The sequence below is a fragment of the Apaloderma vittatum genome, unplaced genomic scaffold, assembly GCF_000703405.1.
Source record: "Apaloderma vittatum isolate BGI_N311 unplaced genomic scaffold, ASM70340v1 scaffold59, whole genome shotgun sequence".
Taxonomy (NCBI): domain Eukaryota; kingdom Metazoa; phylum Chordata; class Aves; order Trogoniformes; family Trogonidae; genus Apaloderma; species Apaloderma vittatum.
The window spans coordinates 1-22,104 of NW_009735571.1; the positions used below are offsets into that span (position 1 = coordinate 1).

The 22,104-nt window shown below is 38.7% G+C and overlaps 1 protein-coding gene across 1 annotated transcript in view; it reads left to right on the forward strand.

Moving 5' to 3' along the window:
- Window positions 1–3,415: 3,415 nt before the first annotated feature.
- SP3 (Sp3 transcription factor) overlaps window positions 3,416–22,104 on the forward strand; it is a 30,483-nt gene continuing 11,794 nt past the window's right edge. The window contains exons 1-4 of the mRNA XM_009876610.1: window positions 3,416–3,553; window positions 8,522–8,578; window positions 9,277–9,403; window positions 9,804–11,174. Coding sequence (XP_009874912.1) covers window positions 3,416–3,553; window positions 8,522–8,578; window positions 9,277–9,403; window positions 9,804–11,174 — 1,693 coding nt within the window. The remainder of the gene's footprint in view (window positions 3,554–8,521; window positions 8,579–9,276; window positions 9,404–9,803; window positions 11,175–22,104) is intronic.

Sequence of the window (22,104 nt, forward strand, 5' to 3'; positions counted from 1 at the left end):
AAGGCTGGCTGCAGGGAAGGATGTCGTTAGAAGTAAAATGGCTGTTTAGAAGCGAACGCGGCGGTGGAAAGCTGCTTCCTGTATCGACGCGGTTTTTTCTAGGTGCGGTTATCGTGCAGCGCCTTCGCAAACCGAATTTCTGCCCTTATCTCTCATGCGCCATCGGCTCTGAAAGGAGCCTCAGTGACCTTGGGACCTTGTGCGATCGGATGGGTCTCGCAGACTAGAAATGTATTCGCGCTGAAGCTAGTTTAATGATCTTCATAATAAAAGCCTACTGGAAGCTCTCATGTTCCTTAATTGGCCCAGCTAGACTCTCTTGTTGACGTAAAGTTGAAAAGATATGGTGCATTTCTAAATAACGGATACCGAAAAATATCAGTATATTAAAAGGGAGGTCCAAAATATCTTTTAAAATGACAGGATGAAGTGCTTTTTTGGCAATGGGCCTCGGGAAGTCACATATATTGCCTTGCCTCTAAATTTTTATTTTATTTTTCTTAGAAAGAAAGTTTTAAAACAAGCAAAAAATTTTTTTTTTTGTTTTTAAAGTAAGTCTCTTTTAAACTTGCTGGAGAACAGTCTTATATGTTTTTAGGATTCTGAAAATAGCAAGAAAAACTGCAAAACAGTTTTTTACTGTTTACAAAACTGCAACAGTTTTGTACTGGTGGACAAAGTGGCTTTGTCAAGCTTTTAGCAAATGTAAAAATGTTAAAGTTTTCCAAATGCTAAACTTTAAAACGCTTTTCATCTGTACAGTTCAGCTTTACATAAAGGGAAACTGATGCAAAATAGTTGTCTCGGGTCAAGCTGCAGGTTGTAGGCTAATGCCAGAGCTCGAAATATAGTAAGATTCTGACCACCTTTCAAGTGTCCTTTCTGCTGAACGTGTTCATTTTCTTAAGCAGTACATTTTCAAAAATCTTTCTAGATGTTGTTAATAGCCTTTGTACTTGATTATGTTACCAGATGCATACAGTGCTGAAAAGCAGGCTGTTCAGTCTGTCTCTTGCATAAACACACATAGTGAAAAATGAATGATGCTGAAATGATAGCTTGCTTTCCTATCTCTGCCTTAAGATTGTTCTTATTTTAAAGCAGGAATTGTGTATCTTGAGGATGGGTTGATTGCCTAGCTTAAGCAGTGTTAGGTCTCACAGGGTACTGGAGTGCTGGTAGAGGACAGGAGGTTCCTGATATTTCAAAATGGTCATAGTGGTTTTGAAATAGCACTTTTTTAATCCCGTTAGATTAATTTGTTGTTATGTTTAGGTATGAGGGGCTTTTCAGGGCAAGACGGAAGCAATTCAGGAGAAGCCAAGATCTTAGTTAAAATTAAATATGAATATAAACTCACTACTTTTCATACATGCAGATAGGCCCCTCCTACATATCTGCTGTGACAGATACGTATGCTGTGAGTTTGGTTATAGCATTCTGGTAATTTTTACACTCCTACAACATAGCTCTTGAATGATTCAGAATATTTTGGGTGGAAACTAAATATAAATCGAAGGAGATACCTACAGCAGCTGAACTAGACACTGAGGTTCATTAAGATGACCTTAATAAAGGAAGAGGAGGCACTAAAGTCCCTGAAATAAATTCATTGGAATAAACAGACTGCTGAAAGGGATTTAGTGCAATGAAGATTTTTTTTTTTTTTTCTGGTTCCCTAGGTGTATCTTATGGGCAGGTGGAAGAAAGAGAGAGGAGGTAAAAAGGCTTAATTTGTAGGTACCTCATAACCCATATGGAAAATTAAATCTATATGTGTTTGACACAGATATGTTTTCCTAGGATTTGTGATGCTCATCCCTTTCCCAGGAGTACAGCCGAATCCGTTTGGTATCGGTGTTATGGGTAATGGTGCCTAATGTAGCGATGGGGAGGCAGCCCTTCGCCGATAGCTTCTGTATCCTTGAGTTGCAGTTCTGACTGCTGAACGTCTGGTTGAACTCTCAAGCTGTATAGATGGACAGCAGAAGTTAAACTAGGCATTGCCGTTGAGAAGCGTCTGAAGAGCTTGCACGTGTAAGAATGGCAGTGCTATGTTTTGGGGGTTATTTTGTTATTTATTGACATTCGCTTGGTAGGAGCTGGCAGGGCTGGAGCCGGTGTACTAGGCTAGCCAGTTATTGCACACTGCTTTCCTGGCAGAAATGGTATGCTGCAGCTGCTCCCCGAGAGGCCAGCAGTGTGATTTAAAAGCAACAGCAAAACCGAAACTCCCGTAGGAACGCAGGGAATATTGCCTGTTTGGGATTTGGGGAAGAGCTGGAGCAAATGCGATTGTGCTTACTGTGATCTAGTTGGTCCTGCTCTGAGCCCAGGGGTTGGACCAGATGACCTTCAGGGGTCCTTTCCAACAGAAATTACTCTGTGATTCCATGTTGGTGTCTGAATCCAAGGCTGCTGATTGAGTGGACACCACTTTTATGCCCCTGAAAGAATCGATGTGGAAATAGAGTCTAATGAAAGTGACGACTGCTTGGTATGGAAAGCAAATGAAGAAAACAATTGACAGAACTAAACTGAACCCTCTACTCCTTTCCATCCTGGACAGGGTATCTCTAGTCCACAAGGTTTTCAACTCGACCCAGGATACTGGTTAGAGCTACATTTACGTTTGGAATACAAAATATTAGCAGGCGTTACTGCTGATCTCATCTTTGTGAGTTGATGGAGATTGCAGTCTTTCAAATTAGGCTTTGACACTAATTTATTCAGCCTACGCTCACCCAACACCAGTATGCTGATGTTTGGTTTTAATATAGATGGCCTTGAGTTTGCTCATTTGAGAACCTTTTCCTTGGTTGCTGTACTACTGCATCCGTGCTTGGTTCAAACACTTGCTGTGGACACTTTCCCTCAAGTATTGCTGCCTCCTGGTACGTGTGAAAGCCCTGCTGGGATCCTACGTGCTCCTGCCTGACCTAGAATGACAGCTCATTTGTTTTGACCTCTCTGGAGGTCTGTCTTTCTCTTGGGATTTTAAAGTCTGAGAAGTTTTAGTTTGGATCTTGCTTTTTCACTGTTTGTTGTTGACAGATTTCCTTTGCATTTAGTTATAAATACTGAAGTTTCATTCCAGTTTAAACATCTGCAAAGATTTTAGCATTAGGTGAAAAGGATAAGCAAAGCAGAAGATGACAGCTCTGCATAGGGGAGAAAACAGAAGAGGAAGCAGATTCTAGCATTTAGGTCCAACAAAGTCGTGATGGCCAGCTGTATGATTGTTGCATGATCAGATGACTAAGAAGCTACAAAGTTGAGACGATAACCAGTTGTTCACGTTCCCTTCCTTCATTGCAATGCAGAGCTAAAGACACTCTCTTAACTATTGTGCTCCCACGGGGCCATTCTTCTGGTTGTGCTGGGTGATAGGTGAGGGCGACTGGGGTAGGTGAGGATGCAGACTGACGGGAGTGTGGGGCAGGAGGACTGGAAGGTGAATGAATTGAGAAAAGTGGCAGATTGGCTGAGAAAACTGTTGACTCTGACAGCCACCGAAGAATGGGAGCTGTCAGAAGTGACTGCCCCAGTTGTGGTATGTAGTTGCATCTACTTTGCTGCAGGCTCCACTGATCCTTTAGTCTTTTAAAAAACAAAGCAAGCAAACTCCCTAAAAACAAGCTTACCAACAATATGTGGAAAGCATTTGGAGAGATCAATAATTAGCAACGTGGGGAAAATTAGTATTGTTTCTCAACTGCAGACAAAAGCATTTTTTTGTATCTTTTACAAATTAAGGTTGAAGTGTTTTGGTGTGTCTTGAGCTTTAAAATTGAGTATTAATGCCTCACAGAACTTAATGAAAATCTAGAATTCCAGTTTGTTTATGCCTTAGAACATTAACTGTCTGAGATGCAACTAGCTTAACCACAGTTTAGGAGGAGATAGGGCTGGTGCTGACAGGATAGAGAAATACGAGAATATTTTAAATATCATGTTTTTTACTAGGCAAAAATATGTCAGAGTTATACATCCTTCTCAGTTCTCTGGCCTGTGTGGTGGTTTTGAGGAAGCTCAAAGTCATTCTGACATCCATTTTCTCCTTTATGGATGATAATACAGCTTCCTCATGCTAAGTTCCTGGACATGAACAGATGCACCAGAATGTGTTCAGCTGCGACAGAAGAATGTGCTTGGGATTGTCTTGCTTCTCTGTTTTCTATTTTTCTGAAATGGAGAAGTTTCGGGTGGATTGTAGTGCCTAACATGTTTCCCCTGCTGCTGTCCAGAAGTTCACCTTTTAAAATATTTGTTTGTTTATTTATTTTCTCATTCAAATTATGTCTTCCTCTCTGGCTCAGAATGAAGTTTGGAAGCTCTTTTACAGGTGCTTTAAGGTTTTTCTTAAAAAAATATTTATTATTTCTCTTTCCAGTTTTAGAGAAAGTAAGAAAATGCATGTTTTAAAACATTTCCATATTTAAAGACAGCATAAACTGAAAAGTTTTCTGATATTTAAATATTAGTAAGAAATCTAAGATTTCACAGAACAGTTGAGGCTAGTAAGGATCTCTGGAGAGAGATCGGGATCGAACCTCCCTTGCTCAAAACATGGTCGACAAGAGTAGGTTGCTCAGGACTTTGTCCATTGGGTTTTGAATATCTCTGAGGGTGGAGACTCCACAACCTCCATGGGCAGCCTGTTCCCGTGTTTGATCACTCTTACAGTAAAAGAAGGGAAAAAAATATTTTTTAAATTATGTTATGGGGGACAGAGTGAAAAGCCTGACTAAAGTAGCGATAAATTATATCTCTTGCCTAACTCCATCTACTAAGCCAGTCATCTTACCGCAGAAGGTTGTTGCATTAGTTAATTAAGCACTGTTTCCCCTTCCTAAGTCTAGGCTGATCACCGTGTCTGTGTCCTCCCCCCCAGGTTATTTGAAGGTTGTATTTCTTCTTTCTTTTTGTTATTTCAAGGTTATTTTCAAGGTTATTTGCTCCACTGCCTTCCCAAAGATCAAGTTGAGGCTGACTGGCCCCAGTTCCTCTTTCTTCCCCTTCTTGATGATTTGGTAGAGCCTTCAGCACCCGAGTTGAAGGCACGAGGAAAATGAACCGTTTCACACAAACTTCTATGCAAAATTCTAGTTTGTTGTGCAGTTACATAGAGATTAATAGACATACTATGTTTCATTCGTTAATACTGCATCTTGCTTTCTACTTATGTCAGGGATGTTGTGTAGGCCTGATATAGAGGGGTTCTGAACTTCTGCTGATTAAAAACAAGGTGTTGAACTTTTGGGTCCAGTTGTCCATTTCAAGCAAAAAAATGTAGATGTTCCTTAAATGAGACACAGTTAAATTTTAGATATGTTTCACCGAAGTAGAATTGTCTTTTAAAATAACATTTTAAGCAGCCCCAGATAATACTTTTTTCCCTGAAATATTCTTTGGCTCTGTAAACTTTTGTTTTGGGCAAATGTATTTCTCTGAACTGAGTGGCTTTACTGGCAGAGGGCTGAAACTTTCAACAGAATTTATTCGCCATAACAAGCAGCTCTGTGTTGGCTGAACCACAGTGACTGATGTTGAATGTGTTTTTAACCTATGGCAAATACAAGATAGAATGTGTTAGCTCATACCTTAATGAAAGAGTTGAGGCAAGTGCATTTTATCTTGTATTTGTAATGACCTAAGAATGCACAGATCATTTACTGTAGCTTGTTAAACACATAGTATTAAACTCATGCATTAAAACCTTAACTCTTTCATAAAACAACAATTTGAATGAGGCAGTGGCCAATCTTCATTAGGTATGTGATTTTTAAATGTTTAGCAGCTCATGACTCATTTATCTGTCCACCTCTGCTCGTTTTGCTGATCCTTTTGCTCCAGGACTAAATGGGGCAACAGTGGCTTTCTGAAAAGTGCAGCAAAAAGCACACCACAGTAGGCCGGCACAGGTAAGCGCTTGGTAGTTCTTTAGCAATAAGCTGCTAATGGCATGTGTCCGGTTGATCACATTTGATGTGTTGAAGTGCAGGTGCCCTCAATGCACACATCAGTTCTTAGAGCGATGTTTCTTCCGTTTTCAATTTTGCTTTGATGAAAGATTTTTTTTTTTTTCAAGCCAAGTCCCATCGCTCAACATGGTTTAGACCACTTTTAAAAGATATTCTACCTTCTGTTTGTGTTTCTCCTATTGCCCTTCACATTTCAGTTAATGTTGCTTTAATTTTCTCCAAATGAACTGAACAAGACCTTTACTAGATTTTTATTTGTCGTGACCTCTCATTCTTCAGGGATGAGAATTTCAGCTCAGAGCAATCTCTTTATTTGACCAGCTGGAAATTATACAAGCCTTGTTAAAGAATCAAAAGACAGGCTGAACAGCGGTTGTTGCTTCCACTCTTTGGTGGTACTTGACCTTTCTTCAGGTGAATGTATCATTTGATTTTAATTCTTCCTATGCCTTGTGGCAGCTACTCCCTTTGCTCTGTTCCTGTCTCTTTCTCTTATTTCCTGATACTGCTTCCAGTGAACTCCCTATTGCTTCCTGTTCTCTCCTTCTTGGCTGAGTGGTGCTAGTGCTGAACTTTCTTCAGATGTTTGTCCCTTCCTCTTGACACAGCTCTTGCATTGCAACCGTCCAGCCTTCTCTTAAAGGAGCAGCTTCCGAATAACTGCTGTCTGAGTATTGGTTGATAAGGAAGGGAAGAGTTGCTTTATCTCTGCCTTCTGAGTATTTCTCTCAGATGGTTGAGGGACAGCCACCAAACTGGTCTGTTCAGACTGCACTGTAAAGATCAGTAAGCAAGCAGGCTGTAGATATTGCTGCTCGTACATCAGTGGTAGAACGAGTTACTACAACAATGCTCAATTGCTTGAGGATGCAGTGAAATGTTACTACTCTTTTTAGTAGGAAAAGGAGTCCAAGAAATGTCCTGTTAGCTCAGCAGACTTTGAGAAAAGGTGTAACAGTCAAGCTTGTTATGACAGGTTGATGACCAGTTGAGGTTAGAGATTATTGTCAAGTATTCTTTACATACAGGTTTTTTTCATGTATTACTACTAGTAATTTTGATAGCTTCCAGATAGCTCCTTGAAAGCCTCACCCTCTTTTTGCCCCTCCCTTCTCATGATTCATCTGGTGGTGTCTGATATAGCCAGCTGTATGATCAACATGCGAATAACAGGCATTGCATGGGCTGTGTGTCGCAGCAGCTTCATATCTGCATGCATGGCTGCCCTGAACATGTACTCAAAGAGCGGCTCTTGAGCTGAAACCCTCACAGAACAGGATTTGAGGGAAGATTCCCCTAGATCATGAAAAGGTGAGATGTGTGCTCGATGTGAAAGGGGCAGAGGACAGTGAATGGCGATGTGGAAATAAACCTATGTTTGGGGATAAGAGTAACATAGGTCATTCCCGTATCATGAAGCAGACAGGTTCTCTTTGAACTATTTCTGTGCAGGATACTCATGTGTATTTTGCATGAGTAGGCATAGACATACTATTATGTATTAGATCAGTTGAGTTATAGCCTAAACATTCAACATTTTCTTGTACATAGTCTTAAATGGTTGAGAAATTATATCAAACTCGTAATGGTTCCCATTACTTTTTATTTCTCTTGTTCTAACAGATGCTACTGGCACATTACATTACACATTTATCTTGTAAGGAAACACATTAAACCTAGAACAATCGTATTTTTACTTTTTGGTATTTTCTGGCTGATGTTTACCTATGACTTTTATGGCTCTTTTGATACTTTATAAAACCTTCAGTTAAAAAGTATTTATATACCAGTGAATTGAGTAGTTATTAATTTTCGTAGCAGCATTTCAGCAACTGGTACCTGTGTGTAAACAATATTGAACACAGGAGTACTAAGCTAATGTGGTAGCAGAGGAAAATGGAATTTTTTGTCTTTTTCTAGATTGTGATATGGAATATTGTGTAATTTTTTCTAATCTCATAAATTATAAAATTGAAAGACTAAAGTATTTCAATATGTTCTTTAAATGAAAGGTTAATCAGTATAAGAGGAAAAGGAAATAATGAAATGGAATTACCATTACTCCTTTTTCTGTTTCTGATCTGTGAAGCATTAGGGCCATAAAATTAGTTTTGTTCTAGTGATGCTGTATCTATTTACTAATAAACTACCTGACAGATTATATATGTCTGTAAGGGCAAAAGGTGGCTAGCATTCTTTTTTTTTGTTTTGTTTCTACTCACAATTATTATTTGTACAGCTCTTGAGAAGAATTTAGAACCAAGATTTGTGTTTCTTTATTGGAAATAAAGTTTGCCAAGCACAGTAAAACTGTTATGTTTTAGTATCTACTCACACTTAAATAAGTTTTTTTTTCTTGTACATGTAGATATGAGTGTCAGGGTAATCCAGTGTTGGGTAAGAAAGTGAAACTAGTGAAGTTCCAGCCTACACTGTGAACTGAATTCACTCGGATGCATGGCATGGGATTCATGCGGGCTAAGTCTCAAAGCCATGTTAGAGAAGAATAAGCTGTGTGCTCTATTTTGCATATCCAGGTTGTATTCGAAAGGAAGTCAGAGTGCAGCATCCGAAGGAAGCTGCGACACGCTCTGGTAACTTCCCTACCCAGAGCGATCAGAGGATCAATGCAGAGGGACAAAACAGAGCTTCTCTTTTGATGTCCTGTGGATTCTGCCAAACGGACAAAATTTGTTTCACAGACATAATTTGTATGACAAGTTACTTACTTGTTGCAAGTATTAAGTTACTTCATGGGATTACTGTAGTGCTGTAAAAGAGATAAAGAGGGACTTAACTATATCTTTTTTAGATTGATGTTTATTTACAATACCAAGTTGGTTGACTACACAAGTCTGTGCTAAGCATTGCAGGATGTTAAATCTAATTCTTAATACTCTATTCTGAAAAAGCTTGCTTTGGTAAAGAAAGGTAAGTTCAATTTACCTTTTCTTTACTGAATAAGAAGCAAAAGCATATTACATCAGTCCTCAGGTTCTTTAATCTGTAGCCATCTGGGGATCTGTTCTGAAACACTGACCATATCTATTGTTCTGACTTAAGGAAGATAGATCTATATTTTTTATTTTTTTTCCCCTGATGGATGCATCACTAATCCAACTGTGATTTCAGCGTAAAAGTCTCTAGTTGAGAGCCCTTCTTCCCTCGTACAAGCTTGTAACTCATACGAGCTTATAAATACTAGGACTTTGTAGTATGTGTAACTTAAACTGAGGCTATCCAATCTTTTCAACCACGTGACTAAGTCACCCCTGAACACTCTGTGCTGCAGAGTGTAACCACATGCACATCTGCACCATATATAACACAGAGTCGAAAGGCAGTGGAGCTTCAGGAGATAGAGGTGACGCTGGCTTTACGGCAATTCCTCCGCTTCTGTGTGAAAGGTGCCGGGCTAGGTAAAAAGTGTAGCTGAGTCCCAGGGTAACGTGGTGATGACAGCTCCAGCAGCCCCTGCCAGCTCCCTTCTTCCCACAGCCAGGGATTTGGATTACCCAGCAGTCCCCCCACCAGAATAACCCTGCTGCTGGTCACCTGACATAGCCATGGCACAGGAGCTGCATTTGACCCGCTTGTGAGCAACATGCAGCTCACGACCCACAGGTTGGTTACCCTGATTTAGGCATTAGCTCACTTACAAAATCTGTACTTCATAGTTCTTATCCAGTTGCTGTTGTTCATATGGGCTGCACGGCATGTTTTCCAGTAGCGTATCAAACTGTAGTGTTGAACTGCATGACTGTTGTAACATGCATTCTGTATGTCTCTTGTTTTAATTTTGTCTTTTCTTTTTTCTTTTTATTCAGACGGGGGATTTGTCTTCTGTGCAATTAGCAGGAACTCCAAATAGATGGGAGGTCTTGTCTGCAGCTCCTGCCACTATAAAGGACGAAGCTGGTAATATAGTGCAGATTCCAGGTGCTGCCACAGTAACTTCAAGTGGGCAGTATGTCCTTCCTATTCAAAGTTTGCAAAATCAACAAATCTTTTCTGTTGCACCAGGATCAGATTCGTCGAATGGTACAGTGTCTAACGTACAATACCAAGTAATACCCCAGATCCAGACAGCGGATGGTCAGCAGGTTCAACTTGGCTTTGCAGCCTCGTCTGATAATAGCAGTATAAATCAAGAAACTGGTCAAATTCAGATCATTCCTGGCTCTAATCAAACCATCATTGCTTCTGGAACACCTTCGGCTAATATTCAGAATATCTTATCACAGTCTGGTCAAGTCCAGGTTCAGGGAGTTGCAATTGGTGGTTCGTCTTTCCCTGGCCAAGCACAAGTCGTTGCTAACGTCCCACTTGGACTGCCAGGAAATATAACTTTTGTACCCATCAATAGTGTTGATCTAGATTCTCTGGGACTCGGCAGTGGTTCTCAAACCATGACAGCAGGCATTAACGCTGATGGGCACTTGATAAATACTGGACAGGCCATGGATAGTTCAGATACTTCTGAGAGGACTGGTGAGCAAGTTTCTCCTGAAATTACAGAAACCGCCACTGATAATGACTTATTTGTGCCAACGTCATCTTCATCACAATTGCCCGTTACCATAGACAGTTCAAGTATATTGGAACAAAATGCAAACAACTTGACCACAACTAGTGGTCAAGTTCATAGTTCTGATCTTCAGGGAAATTACATCCAGACATCAGTTGCTGATGACACGCAGGCTCAGAATATTCAGGTCTCCACAGCACAGCCAATTGTACAACACATACAGCTTCAAGAGTCTCAGCAGCCAACCAGTCAAGCCCAGATCGTACAAGGTATTGCGCAACAGACAATCCACGGTGTGCAAGCAAGTCAAAGTATATCTCAGCAGGCTCTTCAAAATCTTCAGCTGCAGCTGAACCCTGGAACTTTTTTAATTCAGGCACAAACTGTGACCCCTTCCGGGCAGATAACCTGGCAGACATTTCAAGTGCAAGGAGTTCAAAACTTGCAGAACTTGCAAATTCAGAATGCACCTGGTCAACAAATAACTCTAACCCCCGTGCAGACTCTCACTCTTGGTCAAGTTGCAGCGGGTGGGGCGTTGACGTCAACTCCAGTTAGTCTAAGCACTGCTCAATTGCCAAATCTACAGACAGTTACAGTAAACTCTATAGATTCTGCGGGTATTCAGCTGCATCAAGGAGAAAATGCCGGCAGTCCTGCAGGTATTTATTTTACTCTTTTTGCAGAAAATTGCTTTTTATTATTGCATGTGGTTGGTTTAAATGTTCGTAATCATAACGGTGTCTTGCTGCGGAAGCCTAGAAAATACAGTGGGTTAAACACACTGATGATAGTTTTTATTTGAAACTACCATTGCATTAGAAACCACTGTAATGGCAGAACATAGTCCCACCTTGCTTCTTTCAAGCTCCTGTAACTCCCAGCTGGCCATGTTAGGTAACAGCACTTCTGATACAATGTTTAGCATGCTTATGTCTACCACCCTAAAGAACTGCATGCTAAATTGAGAAGAGGGAAATCTGACTATCAACTACTATTCTAAGGCAGCAGTATCATTAGCATAGCCTGATCTTCCCAGTCCTGAATAGATGAAGTTTTAATGGAAAATGTGTATATTTCTGTTGATACAGATTTTTTTTTTCTGCTGAAAATTTTCAGACCTCCTGAGGTGCTGTTTTTCATCCCATTTTGTTAAATCCGTTGCCTACTGATTTAATGTCAGTGTAACTATCACATATGAAACTCATGTAAGCGGAAGTGAAACAAGCATGTAAATATCAAAATGGAGGCTGTGATTAAGAACATATGTGAATTTCCAGTATTACTTATGCATTATGTTTCAGACTGTAAAGTTGTTAATGATAAACTTCACAGTGTGCTTTATCTCTGTAAGCAGAGAGGCTATTTTCTTAAAACTGGTGTTTCTTCACATGAGAAAAAATAAACATGCCTGTGTTTTTGGCAGATTTGATATAATGCATTTCAAATTTCAGGGTGTAGCCACCTAAAATAAAGAATACAAGACAGTTGAGGTTCAAGACATTTTGCTGTACCAGGAGCCATTTGATCTCATGATTGTGGGGTTGTGCCCCAGCTATTTATGAGGGGCAGAGTGAGCAGCAGAGGTGATTCGGCAGGGAAGTGTTGCACAAAGTATCGTGGGAATTGCTGTTTTACTATAATAATGTGATGCGAGGCTCTGGTTCAGTAAGATACCGAAGAGTAAATGTTTAAGTAAAACATAAATGTTTTTTATTGTGTGCCTATTTAAGTATGTGAGAAGAATGCAATGCTAAGTGAGAAATGCCTAGAGAAACTGCTGAATAATACCTATATAGTTATTGATATTGATATATTCTGTGTCAGGAAGCTTGCTTTCCCTTTGGAATTTAAAATTTGAGTTTAAAATAATAAGCTGTGGTAGGTTTTTTTTCGATTTCTTTTGTTTTGGAAGTGAATTCTATATTGGGGACTTACCAAGGCAAAGTTACCCAGACCTAGAGAAGCTTGCTTACTCCTCATTGGCTTGTAGGCAGCAGCACCAAACAGATGAGTGTGCTGCTCTCAACATTTGCTTTGCTCGGTATTCTTGATTCCTAAATTTTCTATTTCCATTGATCCTAGAGAGTCTTGGTTAGTGTCTGTCAACCGTGTTACCTGTGAGGACACGGGATATAGGCATCAGTAACAAAAACCGTGTATTGTGCATGGTAATACAGCTAAAGTGAGATGTCAGAACCTAACTTTTGGGGAAAAAGGGCCCTGTGGCTAATATGAAATACAGAGAAGATCAGAACTTATTTCTGAAATTTGTGTTTGATATAAAATCATGTAGCTCGTATTATTGCTTGTGGAGTAACAAAGCAGAAACTTGAGAAGAAAGAAAGGAAAAAGAGAGGGGAACCAAGAAAAGACGTGAAAAAGTTGAGCCTGCTGTGTTTGTTAATTTGTCTATTCATGGTACTTGAGAGTATTTTAAAGGGGTTTCATAAGAGAATGCAAGGGAGTTCCATCTAGCATTCTTTATCTGTATTTTTCCTGTGAGAAATTTCACGTGGGAAGGGAAGAGACTAAATGGGATATGTTAAATGCAATTAAATGGACAGAAGCAGTAGATGAATAGCAGAAACTGTTGCCTGAAGCGAATAGCTGTACACACCTGGCTGTATTAAAGACAGGGTAGAGATTTATAGTGACGTTTTTCTACTTGGCTAGGAAGAGTAAATGGACTGGAAGGTATTAAAACTGCCATCCCCTAAATTTGGAGAGAATTTCATTTGTCCCTCCTTTATGGTACAAGAAACTCACTTTTCCAAAGTAATGATCAATGTAAAACTGCTTCTAACAGAATCAAACCAAATTATCTTGTTTGATCTTCATTGTCTTTTCCATATGCATCTGGTATTTTGTCTATATCGAAGTTGTCTGAGATAGTATTTTTTTTTTTTTTTAGTGATGTACCTCCCCTTCTTATTTATAATTGCTTACAGTATTCTAATAAATATATAATACAATAAGCATAGTAAATACACAGTTAGAAGCAGATAATGAAATTATAAAAAAACCCCTTGCAATCAAAAATGCATTGCTCTTCTGATATGCAAATATAGTTTGAAAGAGGGAGGTATGTGGAAGGGACAGCCAAATGAGAGAAGTTAAAGCTGAAGGGTGAGAGGCTACTTGATTCCTCTTTTCTGCAAACTGCCAACAAGCTTTGAAACAAGGTAAGATGGGTTTCCATGTTTTTTCACCCCCTCAGCCCAGATAATGCACTTCCTTCCCTAACAAATAGAGTCAGGCTGTATTTTTTGTTTTCATTTAGCACAAAACTTTTCTGCCTGAGGCAAAAATAAAAAAGAACATATTCCTAATCTTGAGTCAGAGATGATTGGTTATTATCTGAAGTCCAAGTGACACAGATTGCTCCGTTAGCGGCGTAGCTGTGAAAGCTGTGGGTTGGGTTTTAGGTTTGGTAGCTACAGCCCACAATGTGAGGGTTGATCTTCCAAGCCTTACTTCCCATGTAAGGAGCAGAGGACAGCTTTACTGTTCTCGTGAGTGTGTGAGAGGAGAAAATGTCTTTAGCTAGATCCTACATTTTGTTTATATAGGAAGTCATCACAAGCGTAATACAAAGCTAGTGGCTTTGTCCAGTACATGTACAGCTTTTTTTGAAAAATGTCCAGTAATTATGCTTCTACCAGGCATACATACGCAGAGACTCCCATTGTGCTGAATTTGTTCTTGAAAGTCTTGGCTGAGCTTATTTTATTGTAGGATGATTATTAGAGCTCATATTCCTCCTCATTGCACTTAGTGTTGTCTTGTGGAGAAATGAAGGGTATTGGTTAGTCATAGCTGCAACTTTCTTCAGAGTAGCTTTTCAAAACAAAAAGCTGTATCAAATATTATCTATGTGTTAGGCACTGGCAAAGAGATACCTTTCTCACCTGCACTCTGGCTTCAGTCTTCTGGTCTTGAAAGGAAATTAAACCTGAGAAAGCTTTCTAGTAGTCGACTCCTTTTGTTGGCAGTTTGTAATAAAATACTGCATTGTGTATAACAAAAGGAGCCATTACATGCACAGTTCACATTACTCTTTAGCAGTTTACCTGTTCAAAAAGTATGTTTCTGTTGGCATGTTTATAGGTTTCTTCTTCAAACATGCCATACAAAGTAGCATTCCTTTTGGAAAAATACATGATAGTGAAATGTACAAACTCGGTTTGTATGTTTCTGATCCTGTAAGTATTGTCAATTTGAAAGAATTTTAAACTTATTGGGTTTTTTTTTCTTCCCTAAAGCCGTTGTCCGGACAAAGGAGACTTAACTGTTAATCAAAACTACTTGTAATAATGTTTCAGGTAATTTATTAATATACTGACTCATGGGTTTGGATTGGTTATTTTTGAAAAAAAAAGGCAATTTTTCCAGATCTTATCGAGGTTGCTTAAATTTTTATAAGGTGCTGGATGCATTTTTTTTCTTTTTGTTTTGACTATTGCAGTAGCATCTGAAGAAACTAGCAAGTGGCCTGAATGAAAGCAGCATTGGCTTGGGAAGGCACTCTGCTCCTTATCAACCTTAAGCTAGAAGATTCATTTATTTAAAAATAAATAAACCCCCTACAGTCAGTTTTCTAGGCTGGTCTACAGTTGGAATAGTCAAAGGAATTCCTTTCAAGAGTTGACTCAAAGTGCCACTGCAAAGCCCAGCTCGTTCTCTGCAGGAGTGACACAGTTCCTTAACAGCCTCACCTGCCGGCTGCCATTGAAGCTTTCATTCGTGCCAGCTGATCAACTTAGATCAGTTGCTAGAGAGTGGGAGTGGTTGGCTGTTTCTGGTGGGGACTTCATTCCATTCTTGCCAGAGCCTGAAGCCTTTATCATGCTGAAGTAATTTAGCTATTCTAAATTTGGCCAAAAAATTGGCTGGCCATTTTCAAAGTAAATAGTTGCCCAAGTGACAACGTACCTTTTATCATCTGCTGAGCATCTTGTGAGGCTTTGATCTAACATCTGTTAGGTAAGACAGTCTAAAGCCCCAAACAAACAAAATTAAAAATGGAGTATTTTGAGTTTTAACTGCAGGGATGGCTGTTTCAGTGTTCTAATCCTTCTGGTGAAGTAGTGAAGAATGCTTTTTAAAGCATAGCTTTGTTCTGGCATCTAGAACTTTATAAAAAGTTTTGATTGGTTTTCAGTATTGTACAACGTAGTGTTTTCCTCTTTAGGGTCTAATTTCTAACCTTACTAATTTTACTTTCAGTTATGCAGTTTTTGTTTCAAACTTTCCTCCAAAAGCTTTTGAGAGAATGGCGTGGTATTATGAAATTGAATCTGGTTATTAAGAGGAGTCGTATGAAGTTCGTAAAGTACACTGAAGCAGTGATGTTAAGTAAATATTTTCATCTGACAACATCTGTTTTGGGCTATCTCATTTACATTTGAGACATTTAGTTTGCATGTTGTAAAATCAAAATAGTTAAAAACAATTCCCCCACTGTTTGGTATGAAGCAATAAATTGGAAGCTCTGGCAAATTTAAGTTAGTGCAGAAAATAGAGCTATTTGTGGATCAGTCTTCTGTAAATAGTTTGCTTTTGGCATGCTTAAATTACATTCCTTATTTTCTCATCATTTTCAAAGGAAATTAATAAATTATGGAAGAATTAGATGATTATGATTGTAGGAGTTTCACAGTCTTGCTTATAACAACATGTAGTAAATTATGTCACTTAAAGTGTAAGAAAGTTTGCATAGCTTTAGTTAGCCTAATTGTTGGGTTTTAATGCAGTTATCTATTGCTGTGGAATATAATTGCATTTTTTCTTCAAATTATTGAAAGTATCGAATTGTTGCATCCTTCCTCTGTGTCAGTACTTTGTGTGCTTTTCTGCTCTGTGTTCCAAAACAGCTCAGAGACTAATTAATTTTCTTACAACCCATGGTGGTGAGGTGAAACTTCATTGTATGTATGTTACTCTTAAGTGAATATTCTGTTGTGTGTGCTGCATGTCTGGTGATGCCACTTAGATTCTCAAGGTTAAGGAGGTTAGCCTGAATTATCTTAGGCTCAGGTATCCTCTGGATGTTCACAAAAGAATATATTACCCAGTTTGAGATACTCATTCCCTTTTCATTTTTCAAACACACTTTTTATAAGATACTCCTGAAGTAAAAGAAAAACTTGTACACCTGTGGAGATGTATGGCAAGTATCCATGAAGTGGAAGAGGAAAGATTTTATTTCCAGTACTGCTTCAACTTAGAAAGGGGTTTGGAAGCTTGTCTTCTGTCTTTTTGCAAGTCTCAGCACTTCTGGTCCATTGTTTCAGGTTCTGTGCGCTTTTCTTGCCTTTTGAACCTCCTGGCAGGATCATGTACTTTGGTTCTGATCTCTTGAGCTAACTTGTCAGTGCATCTGGCTTGTAAAAAGTATCTGAACTTTCTACTAAGGACATCTACAGTCTTTTCATAATGCCAGGAAGGCTCAACAGGATCCTAGTTGTGATTGTCCTCTTGAAGATAAGGCTGGGTTGTAGATGAGTTGTCTTTTCCTGCTTGTAGAAGACACCTTTTTTCAAAGGGTGCTAAGTTTTAAGGATGAAAGAGGGGAAAAAAATACCTGTTACCAGTGACATGTCCTCATTATTTATCATATGGAAATTACAGTTCTCAATCTGCATTTAAACGTCATGCCAGTTTTTACTCCATGTGTTCTGTGTATGTTTTCTACTTCATTTTTCCTAATAAGAATGTTTTACTGTATCCTATTAAGTCACTTGCTGTGCAGAACTCTCAAGTATATTATATCAACAATGGTGTTATCACTGATTTAAAAAAAAAAGTTACTTTTGAATTTAATTGTTCCCATAATCCCATTCTGAGTGGCATTAATTCATTCCCTATGTCTTGGAGTCCTTGTTTACCCTTTCTCAGTATAATCACAGTGCTAGCTTCTTCCTAACCCACGTGCACATGGTCAAAGACTTGCAGCATTAAAACTGCAGAGAGCTCTTCAGCCTTCTTTTAAAGTTACTGAATGAAAATTATCCTAATCTGTTGATTTATTAAGTGTTTATTTCAGCAGCTGTTTTTTATGTCTTCCTGACTTTTTGTCAGTGGGAAGCTTTTCATTCTCATCTAATGATAGGACCATTATTTGTCTTTTACCTAAATACAGAACAGAAATAACGTATTGAATGATTCTGCCTTCCTGAGGTACTGCTCACAATTCTGTTGTTTGACCCTAGCAGCAGTCTAATACTCTTTTATGTAGGAATACTTAACCCTGCTGGTCACAGAATTCTCTGTGTCCTCCTGCTTTCCTTACCTGTTTCTACTGTTTCTGGCTATTTCTATATCGAGCATGATTAACTCTTCTTCCCCCTTTCTAGTTACGTCCTCTTAGATTTTCAGCTGTAGGGGGAAAAAAGTGCATGCTGCAGCAGGTGTTACTGTCCATAAGAACCCGGAATTTTGAAAATCTGTAGAAAACACATCTCAAAGAGCTGCAGTTACTCTAGGCTAAGTAACTGTTCTTCAATGCATAATAAGTGTTGTTGTAGCACTGGCTTAGAATAATGCAAAGGATCACTTGGAAATAGAGTATGTGGTGTTTATTGCAAGAAAAAAAATCCATAGCTCTCTTTTTAATCCTTTACTTGTACTGTTTACATACTCAGTACTGTGAGATCCTGCTCGTAGACTTATACAGAACAGTTGTTTTCCTCAGAAACTTAAAATCTGATTTAAAGCTATTGCAACTAGATAACTATCTTTCTTCTGACTTGAGATTCACAGGTATTTTAAGTTGACATTTGGTAGCGTATCTTCTGTTACCTTGTAATTTATTACATAATAAAAATGCCTAAGTTCACACTTAAGTTTTGGGGGTCAGATCAGAGTAGAAATCATTAACCATGTTGAGTTTCCTGTGTGAAAGACCTGCATGGTTGGCCAGCTAGTAGGGAGAGTTTGGTTTAGTTTTAATTTAGTTTAAAGTGCAGTATCTAAGAAATCTGAAAATCTTTGTTAAAGCTTCCTCACATCCAGAGATTAAGGCAAGATTCATAAAGATACTGAGGGAATGTGGGCTGCACTGTGGAGAAACACAGAACCAAAAAATTGACAGAAGATGTAAAAGAGATGGGAGTTCAGATCTGCTTTCTTGGGAGGGCTGGGAAGGGAAGCATCTATTTGGAAAAATAAATGAGTAGCCATGACTGATTATAAGACATTGAAACTGCAGACAGTTTGTGATGCTACAAGGAGTTGAGTATGAAGGTATGTGCAGTATTGCTGCAAATCTGTTTTCAGTTGAAAGACCGTATTTCTGCTTTTCAGATCAGGAACTTATAAAGCTTAGCTGAATAAAAAGGCAGAGTGGCTTTCAGCATCTAGGAAAAGCAGCTGAACTAGAAGCTCACAGTTTGGAGACACAGGTAATGCTGAGAGTGCCTTCATGTGACCTTCTGCAGAGGTAGATATATGAAAATATTAAAAGTGCTGGCATAGTTCTCAAATGAATTGTTTTTGCACTGCATGCTTCTCCCTTCTCAGTTTATCCCTGTTTCTGTGGCTGTTGGGTAAACTAATAACTTCTCTTATAGATGAAGAAAACAGTATTTTCTTCAAGTCCTATTTGAAACAGGCCAAGGTAGAACATGAACCTTAACTGATGCATTCATCTGATGCACGGCAAAGAAGGTAAATGACCAAGCTGTGTCAGCGGGCAGCAGCAGTTTTCTCCACACTAGATTATAGTTGAAATGCACTCAAGAATAGTCTGAACTGCATTTATATCTGCATAGTTTCATCCTGTCAGTGTAGTTATTCTTCTCTGAAGTGCTTTAAACAAATCTCTTAGTTATTGTTTTTATTTGCCAAATGCTCTTAAACTTGCTCCATATTGTAGCCCGCCCTGGGCTTTTTGTGACTGTGAAATACAACCTTTGGAACAGAATTGGACACCAAGATCCTGATTTCCATCCCTCAGAGGAAAGCAAAACCTAAAACAAACCTAGCTCACTGCATACCAGGAAGAACTTGAATGGAATATATGGTTTTCAGAATCAGTAGGCAGTTTGAAACAGTATCTTCATCTGAATTTACCCTTCATGCTTACATGGTTCTAGGTCTTGAACTTAATTAAGTAAGGGCACATAGAAATTTAAAAGGGTGGAAATAAAATAGTAGAAAAAAACATGTTCAATCTTCATTTAGCCTGTGTTTAGATGGTAGAAAACAAAAGTTGCCTTAAATTTACCCGTGTTTGCATCAGCTTGTCATGACTTTAGGGATTATGTAAAGTTTCTTAGGCCAAATTTTTTGCAGAGTTTGTAAAACCTAGGATTGTGGCAGTTGAGACTGAATTAGAATGGAGCACATCCAGAAGAACACCCAAGGAGAAATGCGGAGTCATTGCTTTTTTACACGAATTAGCATAATCTGCAGTCCCGTTGCATTAGAGAAGACTCTTAGCTTTTGTTCTTCTCTATGGATTGCACCTTCCACTCCTTCATTTTCTTACTGTTGTCTAAATTACGGTGGCACCCCCTCCTCCCTCCAAAAATAGTGATGGAATTTTCCTTCATCTCTTCAATCATGTAAAACCTCCCTGAAGGCAACAGACACATTGGTTCTAAGGACCTTGTTTAGGCATTCTGGTTCACTACGGGTTTTGATACAATCTGGTCTCTGCTATACAACAGCTTTGATATTTCTTTTAATTTTCTTTTATTTAAAATATAATCTACGTAATGAAGTATTAAAAAGTCGTCTGTAAGTTGCCAGTTTACATTGTACTTTCCTGTGTGCTTGGAGTAGATGGTCCTTCTGAGGAATACCTAAAGCTGTAACTACACTTTCTGCCTTACCAAGATAACCAGGAAACACAGCACAAAATTACCAAGTGCTACACTGATTTAATTTCAGTTTTGTCTTTTTTTAAATAATACTATAAACTATTTTATGTCTGTGCAAATAGGTTTTTTTTCCCAGTATCCTCAGCTCTTAGGAGTGTTTTATCTGTCCCTTTTTATCCAAATAATTTTCTCATTTATGCCTCCACCATCATAAAACTATTAAAAGCCTTTGTGCTGCTGCAATAATGATGGTGAAGGCCTGGGAACAGAGAGATACTGATGAAAAAAGTGGAAGTAACTCATGATGAAAGTTTGCAAAGTGGAACAAACATTGCATAAGTTGAAGGTAGACTGTCCAGAATACTGCAGTAATAGATATTCTTGACATATTTCTGTTGTTATTAAAGTGTGACTTTGGGCTCTCAGTGTAGCAGGAGAAATCATACGTTACATGGAAAGCTTGACTTTAGTAGTGGAGTTGGGTCTTGAGAGCACACATCCATACCTTAACTTGATCCTTCATCTTTGCTAGGACATACTGATATCTGTTCTGACGTATTGGTATGCAGTGCTACCTGGATTCAGCTACTGGCTTTACAAACTCACTATATGCCAGTGTCTAGCAGACTTGTCGCTTTGCGGTGTTTAAATTCTTCTATGCCCTGCTGGATAAAAGTAAATCAGTCTTTTGCCTTTTTCTAAAGTTGCTATGATTGTATTAGTATACTTAATAATATAAAAAATAATTTCTTTAACCTCTTTGTGTGTTGTATAGTGTTTTAATCTTTGCTTATGTAAAATGAACTTCATATATAACGTATAAATATAATTGTTATGGATAATAAAATGATTGCATAGGTAAGTCTCAGAAAATGACTTAATTTGGTAGGAGAGATTGATGGCTAATGCAGAAGACAAGAAGTCACCACAGAGGTTTTCTAAGTCTTCACGTGAAAGATGCTTCTTATGTTGCTGTCTGAAACTGAGAATTTGTTATGGTAACAGTGAAGCTCAGTGTGCAGGTGACTTTGGACAACTGTACCACAGTAGTTGTGCTGGATGTTCCCACAGCTCAGAGCCTGTCGCATTCACACAAGCTTAATTTCTAGCATTTGACTTTTGCAACCAAGCCAGATAAATATTCTAGGCTTCCCTGTTTCTGACCTGGAATTCTCTTCCCAGTACAGTGGTTTCCTAGGGAGTTATTTTAACTTTAGTTACACCAGTGCAGTTCACAGCACATGGTTTTACATTGCGAGTTTACAGTGCAGTTTACAGCAAATGGTTTTACATGTGCAAGTAAAAGGAAGGCAAACTGTGATGTTGGGAAGGATGTTGTTAGCACCAAGCAAATTTTTGTGTGTAGCTACATCCTTTGTCTCTAAGCAGATGAATGCTTAGGTAGACTGGCTAACTGTTACTCTTTATGTGTTTTATCGTTAATTGATTTCCTGATCTCTGCTGGGACAGGGTGCTGTTTGTGATCTGACCAAGCACAATGTTCTTACTTTTTATCATGCAGTCTGTGCAGCTTTCATTATGCAGATGGTGGCTGATACACTGACTCCCAGAAAAAATTGAGAGTGACCACAGTGCTCAGTTAAGGTTTCAGTGTTTGAGTGGAGTTTGAGTTAAGGATAAAAGTCTATGTGATAGCTGAGTTTGTCCTGCAGAGAAAGCAATTTTTTAAATACATTGAGGAAGACACACAGCTTTTATTGCTTATTAATTTGTGCTAGTGACTAGGTGGTTTCACTGGAAAACG